At 41.4% G+C, this 25,282-nt stretch overlaps 1 protein-coding gene across 1 annotated transcript in view; it reads left to right on the forward strand.

Annotated features, from left to right (window-relative positions):
- AIF1L (allograft inflammatory factor 1 like) overlaps positions 1-23,664 on the forward strand; it is a 37,784-nt gene extending 14,120 nt beyond the window's left edge. The window contains exons 3-6 of the mRNA XM_007475162.3: positions 7,456-7,522; positions 10,875-10,916; positions 17,788-17,950; positions 20,238-23,664. Of these exons, the coding sequence (XP_007475224.1) occupies positions 7,456-7,522; positions 10,875-10,916; positions 17,788-17,950; positions 20,238-20,325 (360 nt within the window). The 3' untranslated portion in view covers positions 20,326-23,664. The remainder of the gene's footprint in view (positions 1-7,455; positions 7,523-10,874; positions 10,917-17,787; positions 17,951-20,237) is intronic.
- Positions 23,665-25,282: the final 1,618 nt, after the last annotated feature.

Here is a 25,282-nt window from a genome sequence, read left to right on the forward strand (position 1 = left end):
ATATCAGAGAAATTTGATACAAAGATATTTTTCCCATTCAAACTCTTCTTATCCAAATGCATTAATGTTGTCTGTGCAGAAGTTGTTTAGTTTCAAGTAGTCAAAGTTATGTGTTTTCTCTTGTAATTGCTTCTATCTTTGGTTTGATTAACAACACTTCTCCTAGCCATAACTGCGAAGGCCTTTTTTCCCCTTATTTCCTTTCCACTCAAGGAGCCACCTCTTCCCATACCAGCCACCTTCATAATTCACAACCCAGTGCAGTAACAAGGGTTTTATCAGAGAATGGGGCCAAGGGCTATGACTCCTGCTTTTAAAAGTTGACTTTGGGTCAGTTCCCAGAGGAAGAGAGGGGGGATCAGGGAAAGTTAGATATTCTAGTGCAGGGTTGGCAAACCTTTTCCCAGTTTGAGTGCCCACAGGGCAAATTCAAGTTGTCTGTGAGCCTCTGAATTACCAGAAAGAGCTGAGGGAGAAAGTGCTTGCTTTGGGCCACAGGACTTAGGGTGGGCATGCAAAAAATGTCCTTGGGTGCTGGGAAAAGGGGGAACGGAGCAGCTTCCCAAGTGCTGGCTCTGCATGTGTGCCACAGTTTCACCAATGAGGATGTAGTAGATGGAGCTGTAGGACTGGAGTCAGGAAGTCAAGTTCAAATGCAACCTCAAATGCTTCCTAATTGTACAACTCTATACAAGTCACTTAACCTCTTTCTGCCTCAATTTCCTAAAATATAAAATGAGACTAACTCTTCCTCACAGGGTTGTAGTGAAGATCAAATGAAAGAATATTTGCAAAGTGCCTGGCATATAGCAGGTGCCTAATAAATGCTTATCCCCCTCCCACTCTCCCTTTAAGGAGGAAACTATGGTCAGCAGAAGACAAAACTCAGGCAGTTCAAATAGTCAGATACATGAAGTTGAGAAGCCTGTCCTGGCCACTGAACTGCTTAAGAGCCCCTGCCTGATATATTCTCTCCCTCCTTTGTGAGTCTCTTGTTGGGGGTAAAGCAGGGTGGAGGGGTTTCAGTGAGCAGCAGCTGCTGGAAGCAGTGGACCAGCTCTGAGGACCATCTGGAGGAGGGTCAGCCTCTGCTGAGGTTTGAGCTCAGCTGTTTCTTCCTTTACTGGCTCCTCTGTTAGCTGAGGCATTTGGCATTTGGGCTTTGAGGACCACAGGAGAAAGACACTACTTTAACCTCCCTTCTGATGCCTTTCTTTCTGTTGATCCCTTACCCTAGCTCAACACATACTCCATGGGAAGCTTCATAGGCACTGGAGAAATAAGGGAGAGTCAGGGAATAGCAAGAAAGAAGTGCAGAAAATTCACAGCTTAACTTAAATAGGATTCTAGATAAATAAAATCTATCTGGAATGAACCTTAGAGACCATCTAGTTCAACTCCTGTTTTTTCTAGACAGGAAGGGACTTGGCCAAGGTCACATAGCTAATTTGTGGAGCTGATAGCTTAACATAATAGGAAACACAGAATGTGCATGGTAGAAGAGATTCAACCCTCTAATTTTACTGATGAGGGAACAGAGGCCCAAATTCAAACAGCAAGTCAGTTGCAGAAGTAGAATTTGAAATTGGAGGAGTGGGTTCAAGTCCTGGCCCTTCCACTTTCCCTATCTGAATCTCAGTTTTCTTATCTATAAATTGGGATGAGAGTATTTGGATTAGATTCTCAAATCCCTCTGATCTTATTAGAATGGCAAAGCTGAAACTGGAACTCAGTCATGCTGATTCCCAGTCTCTAGTTCCGCTATACCACACTTTTATCTTCTCTTTCCAAAGGAAATCATTTAAAGAGATCAAAATGAAATTATCTTTATGAGATGAAGTCCCAAACTCACTGCCTCCAAGAAACTTTGCCTGACTAGTCCTACCCTGTATTGATCATTCTTTTGGTCCAATATGCTTTTGGGAAAAGTTTATATTTCTTGTATTATTCATGTCTAGTTATGCAATTTTCCCATCCTCTTGTAGGAAAAAGCCCACTTGTTTCTGAGAGAATTGACTGTCTTACTCTTTCCTTGATTTTGGCCCCACTCCCCAAAGACTTAGGAAGATCCTGTGTATATGTATACATAGTAGTTCCATGAATGTTTGTTGAATAAATATATAAATTAATGAAGTAATCCATCCACATTCAAGATGAAGTCAGGAGCTGTTGTAAGATTTCATAGAAATTTTGAGCTGAATGGGACCATAGGCTGTAGAATGAACTTAGAATACATGTTAGAAATGGAAAGATGGGTATGAAAAGGTAATTTTCAGTTAAAGAAATCAAAACCATTAATAAGCACAAGAAAAAGTGTTCTAAATCTCTTATAATCAGAGAAACACAAATCAAAACAACTCTGAGGTATCACCTCACACCTGGTAGATTGGCTAACATGGCAGCAAAGGAAAGTAATGAATGCTGGAGGGGATGTGGCAAAGTAGGGACATTAATTCATTGCTGGTGAAGTTGTGAATTGATCCAGACAATTTGGAACTATGCCCAAAGGGCGCTAAAAGACTGTCTGCCCTTTGATCCAGCCATAGCACTGTTGGGTTTGTACCCCAAAGAGATAATAAGGAAAATGATATGTACAAAAATATTCATAGTTGTGCTCTTTGTGGTGGCAAAAAAAAATGGAAAATGAGGGGATGCCCTCCAATTGGGGAATGGCTGAATAAATTATGGTCTATGTTGGTGATGGAATACTATTGTGCTCAAAGGGGAAAAATAAATAAATAAATAAAAAATAATAAAGTAGAGGCATTCCATGTGAACTGGAATGACCTCCAAGAAGTGAAAGGAGCAGAACCAGGAAAACATTGTACACAGAGACTGATACACTGTGGCACAATCGAATGTAATTCAATTCTCAACTTCTCCATTAGTGGCAATGCAGTGATCCTGAACAACTTGGAGGGATCTATGAGAAAGAACACTATCCATGTCCAGAGGAAAAACTGTGGGAGTAGAAATGCAGAAGAAAAACAACTGCTTGATTACATGCTGATGTAGACTCTAAATGAACATCCTAGTGCAAACAACAACATGGAAATGGGTTCTGATCAAGGAAAAATGTAATACCCAGTGGAATTGCACATCGGCTATGGGAAGGGTGGGTGGAGAGGAGGCAGGGAAAGAATATGATTCTTGTAACCAAGGAATAATGTTCTAAATTATTTTTTTAAAAAGTTAGCTAGTTAAAAAAAAAAAGAATATGTTGTTGGGGCCTCCTAAGAGAAGTCAGGATTCAAAAGACTGATGATATATAAGATACTTCTTGGTGCTGGGAAAATATATATTAATAATTATATGTATATATTATAATCAATATGGAGGAGACTATTTTCAAGCTATCACATTAAATAAATATTTTGTAACTGTCAAAAATAAAAGAAATGGAAAGATGATGGGCTAGAGGTGATCGAGTTCAACTCCTTCATTTTAGAGAGAAAATAATTAAGTAACTAGAGGCAGCTAGGTGGCCCATTGGATAGAACACCAGGCTTGGATCCAGTAAGACTACTCTTCATGAGTTCAAATCTGGTCACAGACACTTATTAACTATGTGATACTAGGCAAGTCACTTAACCCTGTTTGCCTTAGTTTCTTCATCTTTAAAATGAACTGGAGAAGGAAATAACAAATCACTTTAGTGTCTGCTAATAAAACCCTAGATGGAGTGACAGAGTCAGACCGGACTGAAAAACAACTGAATAACAAGAAACTAAGACCCAGAGGAGCACCCTGGAAAGGAAAGATTGGAAAAGAGGAAATAAAGTAGAAAGCCCTGAGAGGGGCCTTGGAGAGGAGAGACTTTGAAGCCACAGAAGAATAGCTTCAGTTTACTGTAAAATTAATACAGTAGAGTGGGCTTGGGGAGCATATAAATCAGGCTCCAGGTGTGGTGGTGACTGGTCACTGGGATGCAGTAGCCAGCCAAGTCAGCTGAGCCTTGTCTTAAGCTAGGGCCAGCAGTGCCTGGGTGGCCAAGTCAGGGAATTACATTTGCCGAACTCCAGCATCCCAATCAGGGTGGCCACATTTGTTTCCTCCTTTGGCAGACGGTTCTTAGCTCTAATCATAGGCTATTAGTTTTGAAAGGGACCCTAGAGATCATCCAGTCCAGGTGTCTTAATCATGATTGTGTCATAGTCCCCTACGGAAATCTGATTCAGAATAATGTATATACACACACGTGTCTATCTATATGTGTATATGTAGAGAAATGCAATAATCATAAAGTAATAAATGCATAAAATAAAATAAGATTCTAAAGGAAATCAATTATGTTGAAATATAATTTTCAAGATTTTTTTTTTAAAAAGGTCACAGGTTCCACGGTAGGAATTCCTGAGTTCTAGGGCAGCACTCTCATTTTACTGAGGTCCAGAGTCACATAGATGGTTAGTGGCAGAAGTAGGACTCCCATTTCCTGCACTACTGTTCAGAAAACTATATTTAAGGGCCAGAGATCCCCACCCCTTCTTGTGTTTGCTTTTGTTCTTTTCATTTAATCTTGTTACCTTTTGGTTTGGTTGGCTAATGTGGCAACCTGGGTACCTAGGAGGAGAGAAGAGCAATTTAAGTCAACCAACTCAAGTCAACAAGCATTTATTTATTTGTCTGTTTTTTTAAGCCCTTACCTTCTGTCTTAGAATCTATACTAAGTATTGGCTCCAAGGCAGAAGAGCAGTAAGGGCTGGGCTATAGGAGTTAAGTGACTTGCCCAGGGTCACCCAGCTGGGAAGTGTCTGACGCCAGATTTAAGCCCAGGTCATCTCCTCTCTGTGTCTGGCTTTCTATCCATTGAGGTATTCAGCTGACAGCAGTCATAGCGTATTTTCAGGAGGGGAGTAAAAAGTCTGAAAAGTAGGAAGGAATCTGGTTGTGAAGGACTTTAAAAGCCAAATTGAGCATATATTTGATCTAGAGGTCACAGGAAGCTGCTGGAGTTTTTTAGTAGGGAGAGTACATGTTCAGACCTAAGTGCAGCTGATTGGAGGTTGGACCCAAGTAAGGAGGCTGGAACCAAGCAGGCTATTGCAATAACCTTGGCATAGGTGATGGGAGAGTTTGCACCAGGGTGGTAGCTTGTCAGAGGACAGAAGGAGATATGAGAGGAGCTGGAAGAGATCTTTCTACTGACAGGACTTGGCAGCATCACCGCCTCTGGCTTTTACTACTCAGACACTGAATTGCTGAGTGTATAGTTCTGCCATGTTTATTTCAAAAATACAGATTTGTTCCAATATGATTGATATAATGGAGAATATGATATATTTTGAGCATAACTCAAGCTTTAAGTTACACTCAATTTCTTCCAAAAGGAACATCAAGAAGAGAGAAAACTATATCACATCATCATAACTCATAAGCCGCCCACTTCCACAAGCAAACTTCTGGTCTTTTTCAACAAAAAGTGCCATATTTAATGTGTCAATAAGTTGTCTTTTGTTTAAACTCTTCCCTTCTGTCTTGGAATCAATTTCCAATACAGAAGAGTAGTAAGGGCTAGGCAATGGGGGTTAAGTGACTTGCCCAGGGTCATACAGCTAGGAAGTGTCTGAGGCCAAATTTGAACCCAGGACCATCTGTCTCTAGACCTTGTCAATAAGTTTTTGAGTATTGTGTTCTATTGTGTTTTCCTCATAAGCCCTGTGATTTTTATTGTGTGATTTTAGGTAGCCTGTGCTTTGGGGGAGCATCTCCCTGCTAGACCCAAAGACATTTCTCTTAACATCTATGTTCCCCCTCCCCCAATTCAGGAGAAAAAATGAAAATTTGTGGAAATGTGAGAAAGAAAACAAAAGTTCCCAAAGAATATTAATCCCTTATAACTACATATGACTTCACGTTTTCCCAACATATTTGAATTTATTTAAGTATTTATACCTGATCTGTAAAACCGAATTATTTATACTTTACTGCTTGGAAGCAGGAGATTGAACCAGATAATTTCTTAAGGGTCCATCTGAGCTCTGAGATTTATCTTTCCTCCTTACTTCTTTTTATTTTTTTTATTTTTTAAACCATTACCTTCTTAGAACTCTGAGGCAGAAGAGCAGTAATTGCTAAGTGGCTTGCCCAAGGTGACCCAGTTAGGAAATGTCTGCAGCCAGATTTGAACCCCAAACCACCCAACTCCAGGTCTGGTACTCTATTTGTGTGTTACCCAGCTGCCCTATTCCTCCTTACTTTCAGAAAGGTTTAAATTGGTGAGCCTTTCCTAGAAATTATCAGAGGACTTTGAAGCCACCTCTGATGCTTTTTGTATGACCTCTCTGGCTCTTGGTTTCCTTATCTATGAAAATGAAAGGGGACCAGATAGCCCCTGAGGTTCCTTTCAATTTTAGATCTATGATGTCATTTGATCCTCATGGCAGTCCTGAGGGAATAGGAATAGACAGAGTAGATGTTTATAGCCCCATTTTACAAATGAGCAAACTGTAGCTCTGAAACCTAAACTTGTTCCAGATTCCTTCCTTCTTTCCTTCTTTCCTTCTTTCCTTCCTTCCTTCTTTCTTTTCTTCTTTCCTTCCTTCTTTCTTTTCTTCTTTCCTTCCTTCCTTCCTTCTTTCTTTCTTTCTTTCTTTCTTTCTTTCTTTCTTTCTTTCTTTCTTTCTTTCTTTCTGTCTGTCTTTCTTTCTTTCTTTCTTTCTTTCTTTCTTTCTTTCTTTCTTTCTTTCTTTCTTTCTTTCTGTCTTTCTTTCTCTCTCTCTCTCTTTCTTTCCTAGGCAATGGGAGTTAAATGACTTGCCCAGGGTCACACAACTAGGTCATGTGTACTCTTGACACCATATCAGACTGTCTTGGGAAGAGGAGGTACAGGAGCCATGATGTGCCTAATCAGGTATAATTGAAGGTATTCATAACTTGCTGAAAGACACCCCTCTCTCCATTTTGCAACTGTGAACTAGCTATAGCACTGAGCATATCCCTGTACATAGTAGGTGTTTATCTTATGTTTATTGAGTAAATAAATGAATGAATTAGTGACAGAGCTTGTCCAACCAATAAATCTAGACTAGATGGATTATAGAGCTTGGTCTCTCACTTTGGTGCCACCCTGGAGTACAGAAATCCTCCTTGACTCATTGGCTTGTGGAGGCATTGTTGTTGTTCAGTCGTTTAAGCCCTGTCCAACTCTTCGTGACACCATTTGAGGTTTTCTTGGCAGAGATACTGGAGTGGTTTGCCAGTCCTTCTCCAACTCATTTTACAGATGGGGAAATAAGCAGACAGGATTAAATGACTTGCCCAGGGTCACAATGCTAGTGTCTGAGGTCAGATTTGAACTCAGGTCTTCCTGACTCCAGGGTTGGTACTCTGACCACTATTCCACCTAACTGCCCTTGTGAAGGGAGGTTGTAGGCAAATGAACTTTTGTGTCAGTGAATTCCATCCCCACTTGTATTCCCCCTATCCTGAGGTCTGTTCTTCTCTGTCTCTCAGGAATTTCTCTGTGACCAGAAGTACAGTGATGAAGAAAACCTGGAGGAAAAGCTCACAGCCTTCAAGGGTAAGCCAGGCTGGCAGCCCCCTCTGGGGGGACTTCCAGATGAAGCCCTAAGTCCTGGGAAAACCTGGAGCTAGTTGCTATTGGCTCTGCCTCTTGTTCCCCTTGGGCAGCAACATAGCCAGATAGATCTCTGTCCCATGGGTCTCACTATGACCCTATATCCATTTTGGAGCTCACCCTGTCCCTTTTTCCTTTGTGTTTCTCTGTGGAATCCAGGCCGGATACACTGGGTATGGGGTTCTCAGTGAACCCCACAGAAGGGAGGGTTCTTCCCCTCCTATTCCTTTCTTGGTCCCTGAGACTGGAGCTCACTTTAACCTTTCCTGCCCAGAAGATACTTGCCATACCTTTAGGGCTCCATGCCCACAGGTCTGTAGGCATCCTAGGCAGGACCCTTCCTCCTTTTCCTCTCCTCCTATCCTGCCTCAGGTCTGCAAGGCTGGCTTTTTTCTGCTTTGCTACCCGAGCCCCACTGGCTCTCTGTAGCCTTGTACAATTGGTCCATTGTGAGCTGCCCTCTCCCCCTCCAAGCAGAGCGTCTCAGGAGCCCCTGTGGAGAATGGGCATTTGTGTAGCTGCACTGGGCCAGGGGGGCAGGATTTCTGCCCATTGAATCCCAGCAGCACGAGATGAAAAGAAAACACGAACGTGGAGCCCATGTTGGAAAAGAGGCAGCATAAAGGCTCTTCTGTCTCAGGCCATGCCTTCCAGCTTCCAGCCAGCAATCCCCCCCCAAAAGAGGAAATATATATGTAAGGAGTGTGAGCGGGTAAATCTTTTCTGGATGGGTCCATACACATGGGGCAGAGGAAGCTTTGTCCTTGGGGGTGGATGCACAAGCAGTAATATACAACTTCATGATTGATCATAAGCAAACAAATTTTATGGCACGCTAGTCAGTTAGTCAATCAGTCAACAAATATTTACTAAGCACTTACAAAGTGCCAGGCACTGTGTTAAGTGCTGGGGCTACAAAGAAAGGAGGGGTGGGAGGAGGAAAACCTGGTCCTCACCCTTGAGAAGTTTGCAGCCTAAAGAGGGAGACAATATGTAAATAACTCACTACATACAACATATAAACAGGGTAAGTGGAAGGTAATCTCAGAGGAATGGTACCAGCAGCAAGATGGACCAGGAAAGGTCTATTGCAGTAAGTGGGCTTTGATCTAAGGCTTGAATGAAGAAAGGAAACTTAAGAAATGGCAGTGACAGGACAGTCTTCCAAGCATGAGGGACAGCCAGTGAGCACAAAGGCATGGACAGGAAATTGAGTGTCTGGGGATATAAATACAACTCAATAAGCTGACCTTCTTCTTTTTTTTTTCTTCTTTTTTTTAAACCCTGACCTTCCATCTTAGAATCAGTACTGTGTATTGGTTCCAAGGCAAAAGAGTAGTAAGGGCTAAGTAATGGGAGTGAAATGATTTGCCCAGGATCACACAGCTAGGAAGTGTCTGAGGCTAGATTTGAACCCAGGATGTCCTGTCTCTTAAGACTGGCTCTGTCCACAGAGCCACCCAGCTGCCTCTCATATTTATATCTTAACTAATTTCAGTGAAGTATCATAAGAAACTTTTTAGTTCTCTAACTTATTTTGACCCCCTCACTTCCATCTTCCAAGTTTTTCTGGGCTTCCTTCAAGACTCAGCTCAAATCCTAGTTTCTGTAAGAGGTCTTTTAGTCTCCAAGTCTACATTAGAAATTTTTGTTTGTTTTTTTTTCATTCATTTTGCTCATATTATTAGAGTACAACTAGTGTTTCTAGTTTTGCTCTTTTGGGGCGGGGAGGATGGGGGGTGCTTTGCATTATTCCATAAAAATCTTGAAGTCAGTCAGTCATAGATCTAGAGCTATAAGGGACTTTAGCACCCATTGGTCCAACTCCATCATTTCAGGAGTAGAGAGTTCAAAAGACTCTCACAAGGTCACAAGTAGCAGAAGTAAGATTTGAGCCTAGGACCTTGTACTCCAAATCCAGGACTCTGTCCATCTTACTACCTTTTTTTTCTTTCTTTTTTTGAACAACACTTACCTTCCATCTTAGAATCAATTCTGTGTATTGGTTCCCAGACAGAAGAGCAGTAAGGGCTAGGCAATGGAGGTTATATAACTTGCCCAGAAAGTATGAGACCAGATTTGAAACCAGGACCTCCCATCTCCAGACCTGTCTCTTTCCCCATGTTGCCCTTGACCTTACCACCTTTTCACAGGGTCAACTGAAAAAGTGCAAAGGTGGGAAGGAATAAATGCATGCATATAGGGGACATACTCAAGGGTACTGGCTCAGAGTCCACACTGATTTATTAGAAGTTCACATTGACCTATGTATGTGATTGAGAGAGAATCCCAGAATTTAGATGGGGAAAAGACCTCTTTAGCCATCTCGTTCAACTGTCTGACAAATGGTCAACCCACCTTTGTTTGAAGATATTCAAGGAGGAAGAACTTCTACTACCTCAGAAAGAAGACCAACTCTTCCCATGCTAATTCCTTATACTTTTTGGGGGGTTTTTTTCAAACTCTTCCAAGTTATTGGTCTCATGTATTACAATGTTCTCTTTCATTCATGTATCATAATTTAACCCTTAATTCCTCAATTGTTGGATATTTAGGTTGTTTTCAGTTTTGAGTTTGTTTTACAATTATATATAATGTTGCTCTGAATATCTTTAAATATTACCCTTTTTAAAAAGACTCTTTAAGCGGCCTATTCCCAACAACTGGGTGGAAGGGTGTGATTATTTTTGTAACTTTTGCTACATGTTGCCAGACTGCTCCCTCAAAAGATTCTGCAAGTTTGCAATTGCATCAGTAATGAATGGATCTACTTGTTTCTCCACAACTTTTTATTTTCATGGAGAGAGACAAACAGACAGAGGAAGGAAGCAGGTAACATTAACTCCACTTTCCAGAAAGGACTACTGAGTCTCAATGAGGTTAAATGCCCAATGTCAAGATATACTGGTCATCAGTAGAGCAAGGTGACTAAGGTTGAAAGAAAATTCCGATTTTCTGAGTAGAGTATCAAGAAAATAACAATTCACATTAATGTAATTTTGTAAGGTTTATAAAGTTCTTTCCTCATGATCCTCTGAGCTAGATGTGGGAATGTCATCATCATACCCATTTTGCAGATGAGAAAATTGAGGCTCAGAATTAAGTAACTGGCCCATAGTTGCACAACTAAGGAGTCTTAAAGCTGGGACCCAAGTCAGACTCAGTCTAGTAGTGCTCTTCCCTTTTCTGTTTCTCTGAGCTAATAGTCTATGAGATACTCTCAACCTTTGATGAGATTCCTTTTTGCAGCTTTCTCTTGATTCCCTCTAACATAGACTCTTACTCTGTCTTCCAGAGAAGTACATGGAATTTGACCTGAACAATGAAGGAGAAATTGGTAAGTCAATTCCCTAAGGCCCAAGCAGAGCTGGGAAATTCCTTTGGTGTGGGTAGGGGAGAGAGAAGGTGGAAATGGAAGGTGGGAAGCATGCCTACAAGGAACATACCCAAAGATGCTAGTCCATACTGACCTATATATGTGATTAGGGAAGAATTCCAGAATTCAGAGGGGGAATGGACCTCATTAGCCAACTTCTTCATCTGATATCTAAGTGGTTATTCAGCCTCTTGAAGACATTTGAGGAGGAGGAGCCCACTATCTCAGAAGGAAGACCAACCATTAACTCTCGAAGTTTTCCCTGATATCAAGCAGGAATTTGCTTTTTTGTAGTTTTTCTTCCCTGCCCCCTTATTTGTAACATTTCAGAAGCTGGAACTTCTAGGAAATGAACTCATTGTTTCAGGCTTTTTCCCAGCTCCCAGACTCTAAGACTTTTCCTAGGGCCAATTGGCTACCACTAATGCCAGGTTTAGCCCTTTGCTTTTTACTCCTCTTTGGGTCTTTCATTTCTTCCAAAGTCTACCTCCATATAAAGCAATTTGCCTGAAATTTTAGATCCAAGTAGGACCTAGGGAGACTGAAGGATATTGAACTGTGTCCCGAGATATGTTTCTGCTATTTTAGCAGCAGACAAGAAACCGAATGCCCTTGCTGCCCTTTATCATACTATTTCCCTCGATTTTCTTTTTAAACAATCAAACACAGACACGAGTCTCTCAATTTTGAGGTCTTGGACTTGCAATAAATTATGTGAACCCCCTGACAGACTGGCTGTGTCACCCTATGAAAGACACTTAGTGCCTCTGGGCAACCCTCTATGCCAATAAGTCTATAAACTACTAGCCTTTATTTATTTATTTATTCATTCATCCATTCGTTCATTCATTTAATTGTTTGTTTTTAAGACCCTCACCCCACGCCAGATTTGAATCTAAGACCTCCCATCTCTGGGCCTGGCTCTCAATCCACTGAGCCACCCAGCTGCCCCCACTACAAGCCTTTAAACTTAAATTCTTGGGAAAATTCCAGAATGAATTATTAAAGAGATAGTTGACAAATATTGACAAAAGAAAATTATGATTACAAGGCTTCATCAAGAATAGTCATGCCAGGGAGGGAACTGGGTGGTTCAGTGGAATGAGAGCCAGTCCTAGGTTCCAATTTTGCCTCAGATACTTTCTAATTGTGTGACTCTGGGCAAGTCACTTAACCCCCCACCCTTGTCTAGCCTTTACCACTCTTCTGTCTTAGAACCAATACACAATATTGATTCTAAGATGGAAAGTAAGGGTTTAAAAAAAAAAGAATAGGTCGTGCCAATCTAAACTAATTTCCTTTTTGGGCAACACTATCTGAGAATAATATGGATATGCTTATCTTGGATAATATACTTAATAATATTTTTATAAATAAGATGGCAAGATAAAGATCAAACAGTAATACAAACAAATGGATTCAGATCTGGTTGAGTAGTTGAACTCAAAAATGTAGTTGTTATTATCTTTTTTTTAATTCAAAGATATTTTCCTAATTACATGTAATTTAACAATTTTCAACATACATTTTGCAAAATTATGAGATCCAAATTGTCTCCATGTCTCCTTTCTGTACCCCCACCCCCACCCCAGAAGTGGCAAGTAGTTTGATCTGGATTATACATGCATTATCAAGCAAAATATATTTCCATATTGGTCATTGTTGTAAGAGCATACTCATATAACCCCAAAACCTCCAAATACAACTGTAAATAAACTAATATGAAACATAGTATGTTCTGATGTTCATCTGACTCCTAGTTGTTACTATTCTATATCAGGAGGATGTCTAGTAAAGTGCCTCTCGGTGATCTGTGCTTAGCCCTTTATCAATGAATTGAATGAAGATAGATGGTATACTCATCAAATTTGCAGATGGCACGAAACTGGGAGCCTACTGTCTTTCCTGACTTCCTTCCAACTAAAATCTCATCCTTTATAGGAAACCTTTACTAACCCCTCTTAATTTTAATGCCTTCCCTCATTTTTCTAGTATACAGCTTATTTATCCATATTTGATTGCTTGCAATTTCCCATTAGATTGTAAGTTTCATGAGGGAAGAGACCGTCTTTTGCCTCTTTTTGATCCTCAGTGTCTGGTATATAGTGGACACTTAATAAATGTTTATGAACTGATTGGATATTCTGTTCCCTACCATATCCAGTCTACTCTCTCATATCCAATCTGTTGCCATGGCCTATAGATTTCATATTGTAACATCTCAAAAATAACCTCTTTTCTCCTCTGACAATGCTACCACTCTAGTACAGACCCTTATTACTTCACATCTAGACTATTGCAATAACCTGCTGGAGAGACCTTAAGTCTCTCCCCAGTCCAATTTGTCCCCATTGAGTCACTGAGTTGTTTTTCTAAGTTGTTTTTCCAAGGCACAGGTGAATGTATCACCTCTCCTCCCCCACTCAATAAACTCCAGTGGTTCCTTATTGCCACCAGGATAAAATGCAAAATGTTCATTTTTTGCCTTTCAAAATCCTTTATAACTTAGCCCTCTCCCCCCTTCCAGTCTTCTTTCACCTTACTTCTGGATAGATATTCTCCAGTCCAGTGACACTGGGCTCCTGGCTGTTCCACGAACAAGACATTCCATCTCTCTGATCACGGCACTTCTGCCTCCCCCATTCCTGGAACCTTCTCCCTTTTCTATTTTAACTACTGACCTCCCTGGCTTCATTTCTAAGTCCCAACTAAATTTCTACCTTCTAGCAGAAGCCTTCCCTAATCCTTCTTAATTCTATTGGCCTCCCACTGTTAATTATCCCATGTTTATCCTGTATATAGACTGCTCTGTATATATTTGTTTGCATGTTGACTACCCCTTTAAATTGTAAGTTCCTTGAAGGCAAGTACTGTCTTTTGCCTTTTTCTATCCCCAGTGTTTAACATAGTACCTGGTACATAGTAGGTTGCTTAGTAATTGTTTATTGATTGATTGATTGATTGATTGGAGAGCTAACACAGTGGATGACAGAGTTAGGATCCTAAAGGACCTTGGCAGGCTATAGCATTGGGCTGATCTAATAAGATGAATTCAGTAGAAAATACTGTAAATTCTTGTTGTTCAGCTATTCCTTAGTGTCAACCCTTCACGACCCTATGGACTATAAATTCTTGTATTTGACTCTAAAAAAACCAATATCACAAGCATAAGTTAGCAGAGGAATGGATAATTCTGAAAGAGATGTGGAGGTTTTAGTGACTTCAGGCTCAATAAGAGTCAATGGGAGCCAAAAAAAACCTCTAATACAATCTTTGGCTGAAGTATAAGAGTCATAGCTTCCAGTAACAGGAAGGTATACTTTGCTCTCAACAGACTTTATATGGAATATTGTATTCAGTTCTGGGAATCATGGTTTAAGAAGTGTCCAGAGGAACTTGCCTTGAGTCTACTCTATGAGGATCCGTTTTTAGGAAGACTTAAGGGGACCATGAGAACTGCCTTCAAGTATCTGAAGATCCTATCAGAAGGAAAAGAGATTAGTTTTGCTCTGTTTGGCCCTATAGGGCAAAACCAATAATAAGAATAAGATGTTGAAAAGAGGAAAAATTTCAGCTCATTGTCTGGAAAAAACTTCCTAACAATTATTGTTCATTCATATCCAAGTCTTTGAGACCCTATCTGGGCTTTTCCTGGCAAAGATACTTGAATCTTTGACATTTCCTTTTTCAGCTCATTTCATAGATGAGGAAACTGAGGCAAATAATTCGAGCTGTCCAAAAGTGGTAGCCAGGTAGCATAGTGGATAGAGTGCTGACCCTAGAGTCAGGAAGACCTGAGATCAACTCCATCCTCAGACACTTTCTAGCTGTGTGACCCTAGATAAGTCACTTAATCTGATCGTCCCAGTTCCTCATCTATAAAATGAGCTAGAGAAGAAAATAGCAAAGCACTCCAATATGTTTGCCAAGAAAACTCCAAATGAGGTAACAAAGAGTTGGTTATGACTGAAAAAAACTAAAAAAAGTGGAATGGGCCACCTAGCTTATCATAGAGAAGCAGTGTCCCCCCTTTCTTTGGAAGCCTTCAGTTAAGAGCTGGTTGACCCCTGGCTAGATAGGCCAGAGTAGAGATTCCTCTTATGGACTGAACTAGATGACCTCTGAGATTCAGCCACTCTCACAACAGCCACGACTACCAACTCTTAAATTCTTAGTTGCTGAGCAGATGTCAAATCTGCATTAGTCAAGAGAATTCTCTCTGAGACTTCCCCATATTGATGAAATCCCAGGTCCTGACCATACACACATGCATGTATGTGCATATTTATGAAAGACGAAATCTACATTTTAAAGAGGGTAAGGCAGCATTTTTCCTTTTTTTTTTTTGACACATGACTAGGAAGGAAAGTGCCACCAAAGCCCCTCTGTAAAGTGCAAGGGTCGGAAATTAGGAGGTAGAGAAAGGCCTGATCTTACTCCCATTTGCCCTGACCCTCTCATCCTAAGCCACTGTTTCCCAAAGCCTTGATGCTAGTCTGGCAGTCTCCTCCCGGGTTGCTAATAATGCATTGTTTCCCAAGAGAGCAAGGCTTGCAGAGGGGAAGGGTTTGGGATGGGGTGGAGTTCTGTTCAAAGCACCAGCTCCAGAGGGGTGGGGGTTCTTTGCTTGTGTGTGCCTCCTTTGTTTTTCTTGCATTTTTTTCTTGTTTGTTTTCCTGCTCTGCCTGGTATTTTTGGCATCTCAGTTCCTCCCAGCTGGGGAGGTGCCCCTTCACTTCCCTTCCCCCACCCCATGTGGGGGACACTATGGAGTTGGCACCTGCTGTTCTGCTGAGTTGCATTAAGTATGAGTTGGTTTGCCAACTTGCTGCCTCCACCCTTGCCATGAAGTTACTTTGCTGGAGGAGAGAAGCTACAATTAACAAAGACCTGGATCAACAGCAGGAAGGGGGCAACAGGAGGAAGGAATGCCCCCCCCCTTTTTTTTTCCTTTAAACTGTTATCTTCCATCTTAGAATTGATCCTAAGTCTTGGTTCCAAGACAGAAGAGTGATAAGGACTAAGCATTTGAGGTTAAGTGGCTTGCCCAGGATCATATAGCGAGGAAATGTGTGAGGCCAAATTTGAATTCAGGATCTCCTAGCTCCAGGCCTGATTCTAACCATTGGGCCACTTACTGCCCTCCCCCTTTGATAACTTTTTCAACAATCCAACAATTTCTTGTTAAGTACTTCGTAGATGACAAGATCCTATGCTCAGTTCTGGGCATATAAAGACACAATCTCAGCCTGTGAGGAACTAGGTTTTAATAGAATCTCTCTGGAATTAATATTGATCAATCAATTAGCAAGCATTTCTTAAGTACTTTCTATGTCTCAAGGACTGTGCTAGGCATTGAGAACACAATACAAAGAGTGACGCAGTCTACTCTTAAGCTTATGTTCTACCAGGGATATTTCAAGGTAAACTTATGATAAGAATAAAAAAAATTCCAATGAAGTGACCCAAAGAAATTTTGAGGCAAAAGAAATAACTCAAAGCAGGGAATCAGAGAAAACTTAAAGGAGGACATGGCACCTGAGCTTGGACCATGAGGGAAGATAAGAATGCCATCAAGTGAACTGTGGAGGGTGGGCATTCCAAGAGTGGAAGCAACAGAGTGCAGGACAAGACCCAGAGTAGTTTAGCTGGAATGTAGAGTGATTAAAGGAGAGCAGGATGAAATAAGGCCAGAAAGGTGAGTTGGAACCAGATTATAGATCTTAAATTCTAGGCTGAGGAGTTTGTATTTTATCCTAGAGCCAAGATGGAGACCGAGAAGGTTCTTGAGCAGGGAGTGGCATGGTCAGACCCACTTCTAATTCCTTATACATTTTCAAATAATTTTCAAATATTATTGATATCTTTTATTGTATCATCTTCATTTCTAAAGGTATCCCTCCCCACTTCCCTACCCAGAGAGCCAGCCTCTATGACAAAGAACAAAATAAGAGGTGGAAAAAGGCACAGTTTTGTATGATTACCCAGCTTATCAACTAAGACTAACAATATTTGTAGTGTTCTACAACCATAGTCTCTCTTCTCTACAGAGAAAGAAGGGAAGGAAGTCCATTTTTCTCATTTCTTCTTCATCAGTCAGAGCTTTGACTACCCCTACTCCTCCTGGGACCTATGTCAGCTGCTCCTTAGGAAATAATCCCTACTGAAGGCTACTCACCCTCAGATCTTTGGCTGCCAGATCACCTTTGCTCAGTCTTCAATACCTTTTTAGGTACTAGATTTACCTAAAATCATAAAATCTTCAAGTTATTAGGGATTGTAGAGGACACAGTGACCATATAATGTCAACTAGACTGGTCCTTCAATAATGCCATCTGGTTCAGTGTTGTCAAGCTTAAATAGAAAGGATCTCTGTAGACCACATACTAACTTAGAAAATCACAATTTAACATTATCTATGTTGTATTTTTTGTTAAATATTTCCCAGTTACATTTTTTCTTTTTAAAACCCTTATCTTCTGCCTTAGAATACATACTAAATATCAGCTCTAAGACCGAAGAATGATGAGGGCTAAGCAATTGGGGTTAAGTGACTTCCCCAAAATCACATAGGTAGGAAGTACCTAAGGTTTGAACCCAAGACTTTCAATATCCAGGCTCTATCCACAATGCTACCTAGCTGCCCCACAATTACATTTTAATCTGGTTTTAGCTGCACTGGGGATAAGCTCCAGGTTGATCTAGTCTATAGCCCAACCATGTCATTCAGAAGAGGAGAATAAGAAAGAAGCAGAGAATGTATATCCTGGACCATCAGCCTTTCTTGCAAATGGTCTATCCAAGTTCAACATATTTGCTTTTTCCCTGGCAGACTTGATGTCCCTGAAGCGGATGATGGAGAAGTTGGGTGTCCCAAAGACCCACCTGGAGATGAAGAAGATAATCTCCGAGGTGACAGGTGGAGTCAGTGATACCATTTCCTACAGGGACTTTGTGAATATGATGCTTGGAAAACGTTCAGCGGTCCTCAAGCTGTGAGTAGCACTCCCTGAATCCCCCCTCTCCATAACATTAAGGTGTTACGTGTGCAGCTGCTTAACTTAACAATTTGTGGTTCAAGATTTGCTCCTACAATAATTTTCCACAGCCTTTTTAAGTAAAAAGGTAAAAAGAAATATTATAATTATGCAAAGATTAAGCCATTTAGCTTACAATAGAAAGCATAAATGAATAAAACACCAGCAATAATGAGAGAGAGAGAGAGAGAGAGAGAGAGAAAAGATACATCATTGAATGGGGGCTATTCCAACACCTGAATATTCTTAGCTTGGAAGTCCCTTTGCTCAGCATTTCAGGGTCCCATTCAGGAAAGTCCCAGGCAAAACATCCTTTCCATGGGTGAGACTTCGAAGTCTACTTTCCAGAAGGGGGTTTTTATTGACCTCAAAACAAAGAAGGCATTTTTCCAACTGTAGTTTGTTTCACTGCTTCCAGGGTCCCAGCGACCCAGCCAAGATTCTGAGCCCCAGGAAGTAGCCAGGCAAAACATGTCTCAAAATTTAATCAAGAGTCATGAAGACAACACATTCTGTGAGACAAGGGTTAATCTCATAGAAGCATGTTTATCTTCCAGAGTCAGAGACCTTGGGAAGCTGCTGAGAACTCTGGCCAAAGTTCAAAGCAGCCCATTCTGCTTGGTAAATGTGAGGCCTATGATATTCAACAAGGAAGATTTACTAAAATTTTACTTTAACCCTTTGTTCTCCAAGCCTCTGAAGTCAAAACCATTATATGCAGGCACATTTCCCAACTTAGAACTTGGCTTTCATCCCCAGCCCTGGTACTGGTCTCCTTGCTCTCCTGTGCCTACCTTTCTCCCCTCTTTTTTTAATGAATATCCATCCCATGGAGGCTTAGTTTCTCATCCTTGTAGAGGTACATATGGGTTATTAGGAAGTATCACAGAATCGGACATTATATCTGAGTGGCTCTTAGAGGTCATCTACTTCAATCCCCATCTTATGGAAGAAAAAACAGGCCTAGAGAAGAAATGTTACCCAAGGTCACAAAGAAGTTTAATGGCAGAGTTGGAACTAGAATCCCATTAAATAATGTCCTAAAAACCTAAATAATCCTTCAAGGTTCTAGAAACTTTCATATATGATACAAATAGGAACAACATAATCTGAGCCTTTTGATTCCCAAGTATAGTACATCTCCATTGGCTTACATTTATATTTTGGAGGCAGTATGGAATAATGGATAGAGTGCTGCACTGGAAATTGGAAAGATCTTGATTCAAATCCTGCCTCAGATATGCAATGGTTATATGACCCTAGGCAGCCCACTTAAGCCTCAGTTCTCTCCTATGTAAAATGGGATCAGGCTAGAGGACTTCTAGAGCTAGAGTCTCTTCCAGCTCAGATATTTTACTCTTCCTACTCTACTTCCCTATGCCTCACCATATCCCTTTCACTCTACCAGATTCTCACTGTCTTTCCATGGGCAGAGCAATGATTCTACCCTGTTCTCAAATGATGCCTTTCTTCTTTGAAAAGAAGAAGAATGGGGCTTTCCTTTTAGTAAAATTGCTGTTCCTGAAATGTTTGTTGCCAACTTTGGTCTTTTTAAATCTTTATGCAAAGCAGCTAAAGCTGGAAACTGCTGTTGTTGTTTTTTTTTAATTACCAGAAGGTAGCAAACTAAGTTGTTCTGACCCCTGATATCTCTCTGCCTTCCAGCTCTTCCCCCAAGTAGCCCCAGGCTGTCCCAGGTAGAACCAGACATGAATTGCTCCTAGTCTCATGATCAGTGGTAATAAAGGGCCTGAGCCAGAGACTTCGTTCACTACACACCAGTGATTCTCCAAGGTGTGCAGTGTGCTTTGAGGCTTGTTATGTGGACCGTGAATTGCATGGAATTCACAATTGCATGCCATGTCAGAGTCCCTCAGAAATTTCATGGAACTTAACTCTCATATCACAGCTGAGAATCTCCCAGGAAGTATATAAGTGGGATTTGAATCCAGATTTTCCTGACTTCAACTTCAGTGCTCTATCTACCATGAAAGCTAGCTGGTCAGTTCTGCTCCACTGATTACTCTCACTGAGTGACCTTGGATGAATTGCTTAACCACTTTAAGTCTCTGTTTATTCCTCTATAAGATGGGAGTAATAATTCCCATCTGCCCTGCCTTCTTTACAAGGCTGTTGTAAGGTTCTAATGAGATCATGTCTAAAAGTTTGTATAAATAAAAGGCAAGTTTTCAATGTACTGACCTAACCCAGCTTTTCTTTTCTCCCTGTCCTCCGCCCTCAACAGAGTCATGATGTTTGAAGGAAAAGCCAATGAGAGTGCCCCCAAGCCTGTTGGCCCTCCTCCTGAGAGAGACATTGCCAGCCTGCCCTGAAGCCCCTGCTCTGTCTGCCCTGCCTGCTTCCCCACCCAACACTCAGCTGAGTCTCTTGTGTCTCCTTAAGACTTTTCTTGTTTATCCCTTTTTGCTTTGTGTTTTTTGTTTGCTCCTTGTTGGTTTGTTCTTCTTTCATTTTTTACTTTAGAAAATTTTAGTGATTTTTTTTTTTTAAGGCACAAACTAATCTGCCTTAGGGGAGTTAGGAATGGGAGGAATCCAGTGCCTTTGGTCCCGTCCCTTCTTTTGCAGAAGGTCTCATCTAACTCAAGTTGAATGTTGGGGTATCACTGATGTCAAACCAAATACCCATCCTTTGAGATCACTATTTCCTTTCTTCCATAAGGTCTCTGAGTGACATTAGGTATATTCTAAACTCCATTGTGAGATAAGGGTCTTAGATTTAGGATCTGTAGATATTTTCCCACTTCTAGTAGCTTTTGGGGTGATTTGAGCCAGATTTTCACTTTACCTGCCTCTTAATGTCACCATCAGGAATTCATGGCTTCTTGATGGGTTGCCTTCTTTATGAACAGCATGGTAGGAGTCCTGGAGCAAAGGCAAAATAGCTGGCTACCACTAAGGTTTTCCCCATCTGCTCTGTGGTCTCGGATGCTCCTACAAGTACTTCTCTGTCTTCAAGAGCCCCTGCCAGTTAGCCATTCAATTTGGTATGATCCAGGTCTCCTATGTTCTTTTGCTAGCTCTAAGCTCCCAGTTTCTGTCATCATGAGTGAAGGGAGGTGAAGGTGCTGAAATCAAGCTGCCAGGATTGGGAAGGGAAGAGAATGTGGAAGAAAGAGCTAAAAATTTGAACCCAACAGAGTATCATGAGAAAGTTACAACACCTCTAGGGGCCAATGAGAACCCTTGGGGGGCGGGGATGGAACAAGCTAACTCCTCAGTGGGTGAGATGAGAGCATAATTGTTGGACCAGGCTAAATGCTATCTTTTCCTGGGGCAAGAAAGATATGAAAAAAAGAGGAGGGGCTTTTATTTATTTATTTTAAAACCCTTACCTTCCATCTTGGAATCAATACTGTGTATTGGCTACAAGGCAGAAGAATGGTAAGGGCTGGGCAATGGGGGTGAAGTAACTTGCCCAGGGTCACACAGCTGGGAAGTGTCTGAGGCCAGATTTGAACCCACGACCTCCTGTCTCTAGGCCTGGCTCTCTATCCATTGAACTATCCAGCTGCCCCCAAGGAGGGACTTTTAGAGGCCTCCCTTCTAACTCTAGATCTGTGACCCTCCCTGGGAGTCAGCACAATCTCAGACCCATTTCAAGAGAGGATCTTGAGAACAGCATCACAGGCCAGTGCGGAACTGAGAAACCCCAGTGCCAAAATGTCATCCCTGGCTCCATATGAAGAACTAGCATTGGGACCCTAGGAACGAGGAGACAACTCTCCTGGCCATGACCTGGTGGTTTTTTACTCCCTGTGGAAAGTTTTAATGCCTCTTGATAGCAAAGGCCTACTATCTTGCAAACCTCAGCTGGCCTTTGCTTTCAAATTGCCCCTCAACTTTCTCTGAGCAGGATATCTTGAGGCACTCCAAAGGCATTATATTCTAGAAGCAGACTTTTGGAATTTTAGCTCTAAGGGATTTGGGAACATAGAGCCTTAGAAGGACTCTCTGGTCCTTCTGCATTATTAGAAAATAGCAGAGACTGGTACTATCTCTTTTGGAAGTAAAGGAGAGAGAGGTAGCCAGAAGGAAATTCTAAGTAGACGCTTTGTGTAAATCCTACACTAGATGAGGATGACTGAGAACCTGAGCACATACCTTTATGGTCTGGCATTAGCATAAGGAATGCATTTGCCTGGGCTATCCAGCTTACTCCCAACGACTTCTGCTTCCTGCCCTCCTAAGATTCAGAAAGCTAAACCTTTGAAATTCTTGAAGGAAATTTCAAAATTAGTCTCTTCACCCATGGTTAGCAGGCAGTGAGTGCCCTTAAAGCTAAGCTGCCTAGCCTTGTGCAATTCCCCTCAGGGAGCAGAATGCCAATGGGTCCGTGGAAGGGGCTTATTTCATAGAAGTGACGCACCATCAACAATATGACAGGACGGCTATCATTTCGGAATGCCAGCTTAGTAGCCTTTACCAAGAAACTCTGTAGAACCAGAGCACTGTAGAGAATGGGACAAACAGGGACTTTGTCACCGGCTGGGACCCCCGGAAGGGTAAGGGTGGCTCTGTGTTCATGGATGATTTGGTATTGTTAACAATGTCTGTGAGGGAGGAAGGCTCTGGAAAATGTAAGTAGCCCTATCTATGAATATTAGGATGGAATAACTGAATGTCCCCCGTTCTGAGTAGGGCTTAGCCTGTAGCATGTCTTCCTCCAATCTTAATTTAATTGTGATAGATGCTGCCAAGCAAAGGACTTTCTGAATTATTGGAGACAGGGTGAATAGCCTAGGAGAGTGAGAACGATGCCATTATCTCACGTGGGCTTACCCGGTCCTGACAGGTTCAGGAGCAAGGAAAACTTTTTGGCTATGAGTGATTGAATTTTGGCCTAAATAACTGCCAGTATTTATAGACATAGTTGAAGTTTAACCTTTGAAACATTCCTACCTACAAACCCTACCCTTATTATTGTTTCCTTGAGACAACCAACAGAGCGAGCAGCTGGTCCAAAACACCATTTCCCCCTCCTTCCCACCTTTTAAACTGTTGTCTTTTTCCCTGGGATGTGCTTTAAGCAAGATGAAGTCTATTTTGGCATCCCTGTCAGATACAGTACAGATGAATATGCCTTAGAAGTAAGGAAAGAAGAAGCTGGGCTTCTTTCAGTGGGTTCTGTGGCTTTCTGGGACCCCAGGAAAGCCTTGGGGATTGATTCCTTCTACTTCTGCAAGAAATGGGAGCAAGTGATTTGTTCACAAGCTCTGAAAAGAGGCACAGAGGAAGAGGTTTCTTTGAAAGGGGTCTTCTCTGATAAACCACATCAGCTCCTTCTCCATGGCTCTTTGAGACTCAAAACCTGTTGGGATTCTCCTTCACACAGAGCCATTTCTGGGAAGGGTGATATCTTGGATGGATGTGGGGAGCTGCCTCCTGCCTTTGGGACTCGCCTTTTCTGCTGTGGACTTACAAGCTCTGGACTTTCATAGCCTGACTTTTTACTTTTAAAAGACCAAATCTGACCAACATATAACTCAACCAGATTCTGCCAGGGGCTTGGGCCCTTTTATATGACTGAAAAGGAAGTGTTCACCAGAGCTGAGTAAAGTGTCTATTTGTATGTTTGTGTGTCTGGGGAGGGGGGGAGCACAAGGGAGAAGGGTCATTTCTATAGACTGACAATAAATTGAATGAAATGGGTATCAGTCTGTTTATTTTGGAGCTTCTGGGGCCAATGACATGGGACTTAAGTTATTAAACTGTTACAGATAAAAGAGTGGTTGCCTTAAACTGTGACCGCGAAAATATGGTTTCAAGGCTTTGAATTGCCAAAACTGTAAAGATAATTTTTAGTGTCTTGATTTTATATTAAAAAATAAAGTGGTCACCATGGGAAAATTCCCAAATATGAAATACCCAAGTCAGCTGGGTTTTTATGGAGATTTTAATTAATACAAATAAGGGATTAAGGAAAGGGGGAGAGAAAGAGAGTAAGAGGAAATAATGGGAATATATATATAATATGCACACACACACACACACACACACACACACACACACACACACAAACCCCTGGGATAGCAGCCTTGCCCATTTGGAGATGCCTCATCACCCTGAGTCTCTGGATTGATAAATTGTTTCATATGAGGCCCCCAGCCATATTCACTTCATTCCAAACTCATCGCAGTCTTTGCAGAGGCCTTGATGTCCATTGAAGAGAGAAAAAATAAATCATTGAGATGAGAATTATCCATGGTCATATTCAATTCAATTCTACAAGTATTTTCATCTTTATATAAGGCATTGAATGAGGTGCTGAAGGTTCTTTGTACTTGTGAATTGAGTGTATCAAACTACTGGGATGGAAACTTCACCAATGTACTTAAGTAACTCTTCTCTAACATAGTATTAGAGAGTTGACTGGAGCATTGAGAAGTTTAGTGCCTTGTCTGTGGTCACATAGCTACTTGGTCAAAGACAGAATTTGGAACCAGGTCTTCCTGACTACAAAGCTGATCCTTGATGCACACTGTACCATCCTGCTTTCTGGTATCATGCTGAGGATACAAGACAAAAATGACAACCGGGCATTGCCCTAAAGGAGCTCATGTTCTCCTGGGGCATATCAAATGAACACAGAGGAGTAAATGCCTGCGAGAACTGGTGGAAACAGAAACGGCTTCCTGGAAGAAGTGATACCTGAGATGAACCTTGAAGAAAGCTAAGGTTGAGGCAAAGAAGGAAAGCATTCTAGCATGGGAGACAGCCAATGCAAAGGTAAGAAATAAAACAGGTAATTTGGGAAACAGCAGTTCCATTTTGCTGAGGGTGTGTGAAAAGAAATAATATGGAATGTTCAGGAAGGTAGGTTAGGATCAGATGATAAAGGGCTTTAAATGGCAACCTAATGAGTTTGTCTTTTGTCCTAAAGACAAAAGAATGAGGAGGGAAGTGAAATGATCATGCTGGTGTTTTGGGAAGATGGTTTTGGCAGCAAGGAAGAAAATGCTCCCTGCAAGCAAGGAAACATTAGGAGACTACTGAAAGAATCTAGGGAGGGGGCTATGAGGAACCGAATGAATATGGCAGTTATATGAATTAAGACAAAGGGATATGAAAAATATCAGTGTTGAATTCATGAGACTTATCAATTGATTAGCTATGAGGATGAGAGAGATAGAGAAACTGAAGGCAACTCTAAAGTTGCAAATCTCAGATTAGAAGGGTAGTGATAACCACAAAATGGGTACCTAGATGGTGCAATAAATAGAGCACTGGGCTTGACATAAAGAAAACTCATCTTTATGAGTTCAAATCT

Source organism: Monodelphis domestica, chromosome 1 (genome assembly GCF_027887165.1).
Source record: "Monodelphis domestica isolate mMonDom1 chromosome 1, mMonDom1.pri, whole genome shotgun sequence".
In the NCBI taxonomy this organism is placed as follows: Eukaryota; Metazoa; Chordata; class Mammalia; order Didelphimorphia; family Didelphidae; genus Monodelphis; species Monodelphis domestica.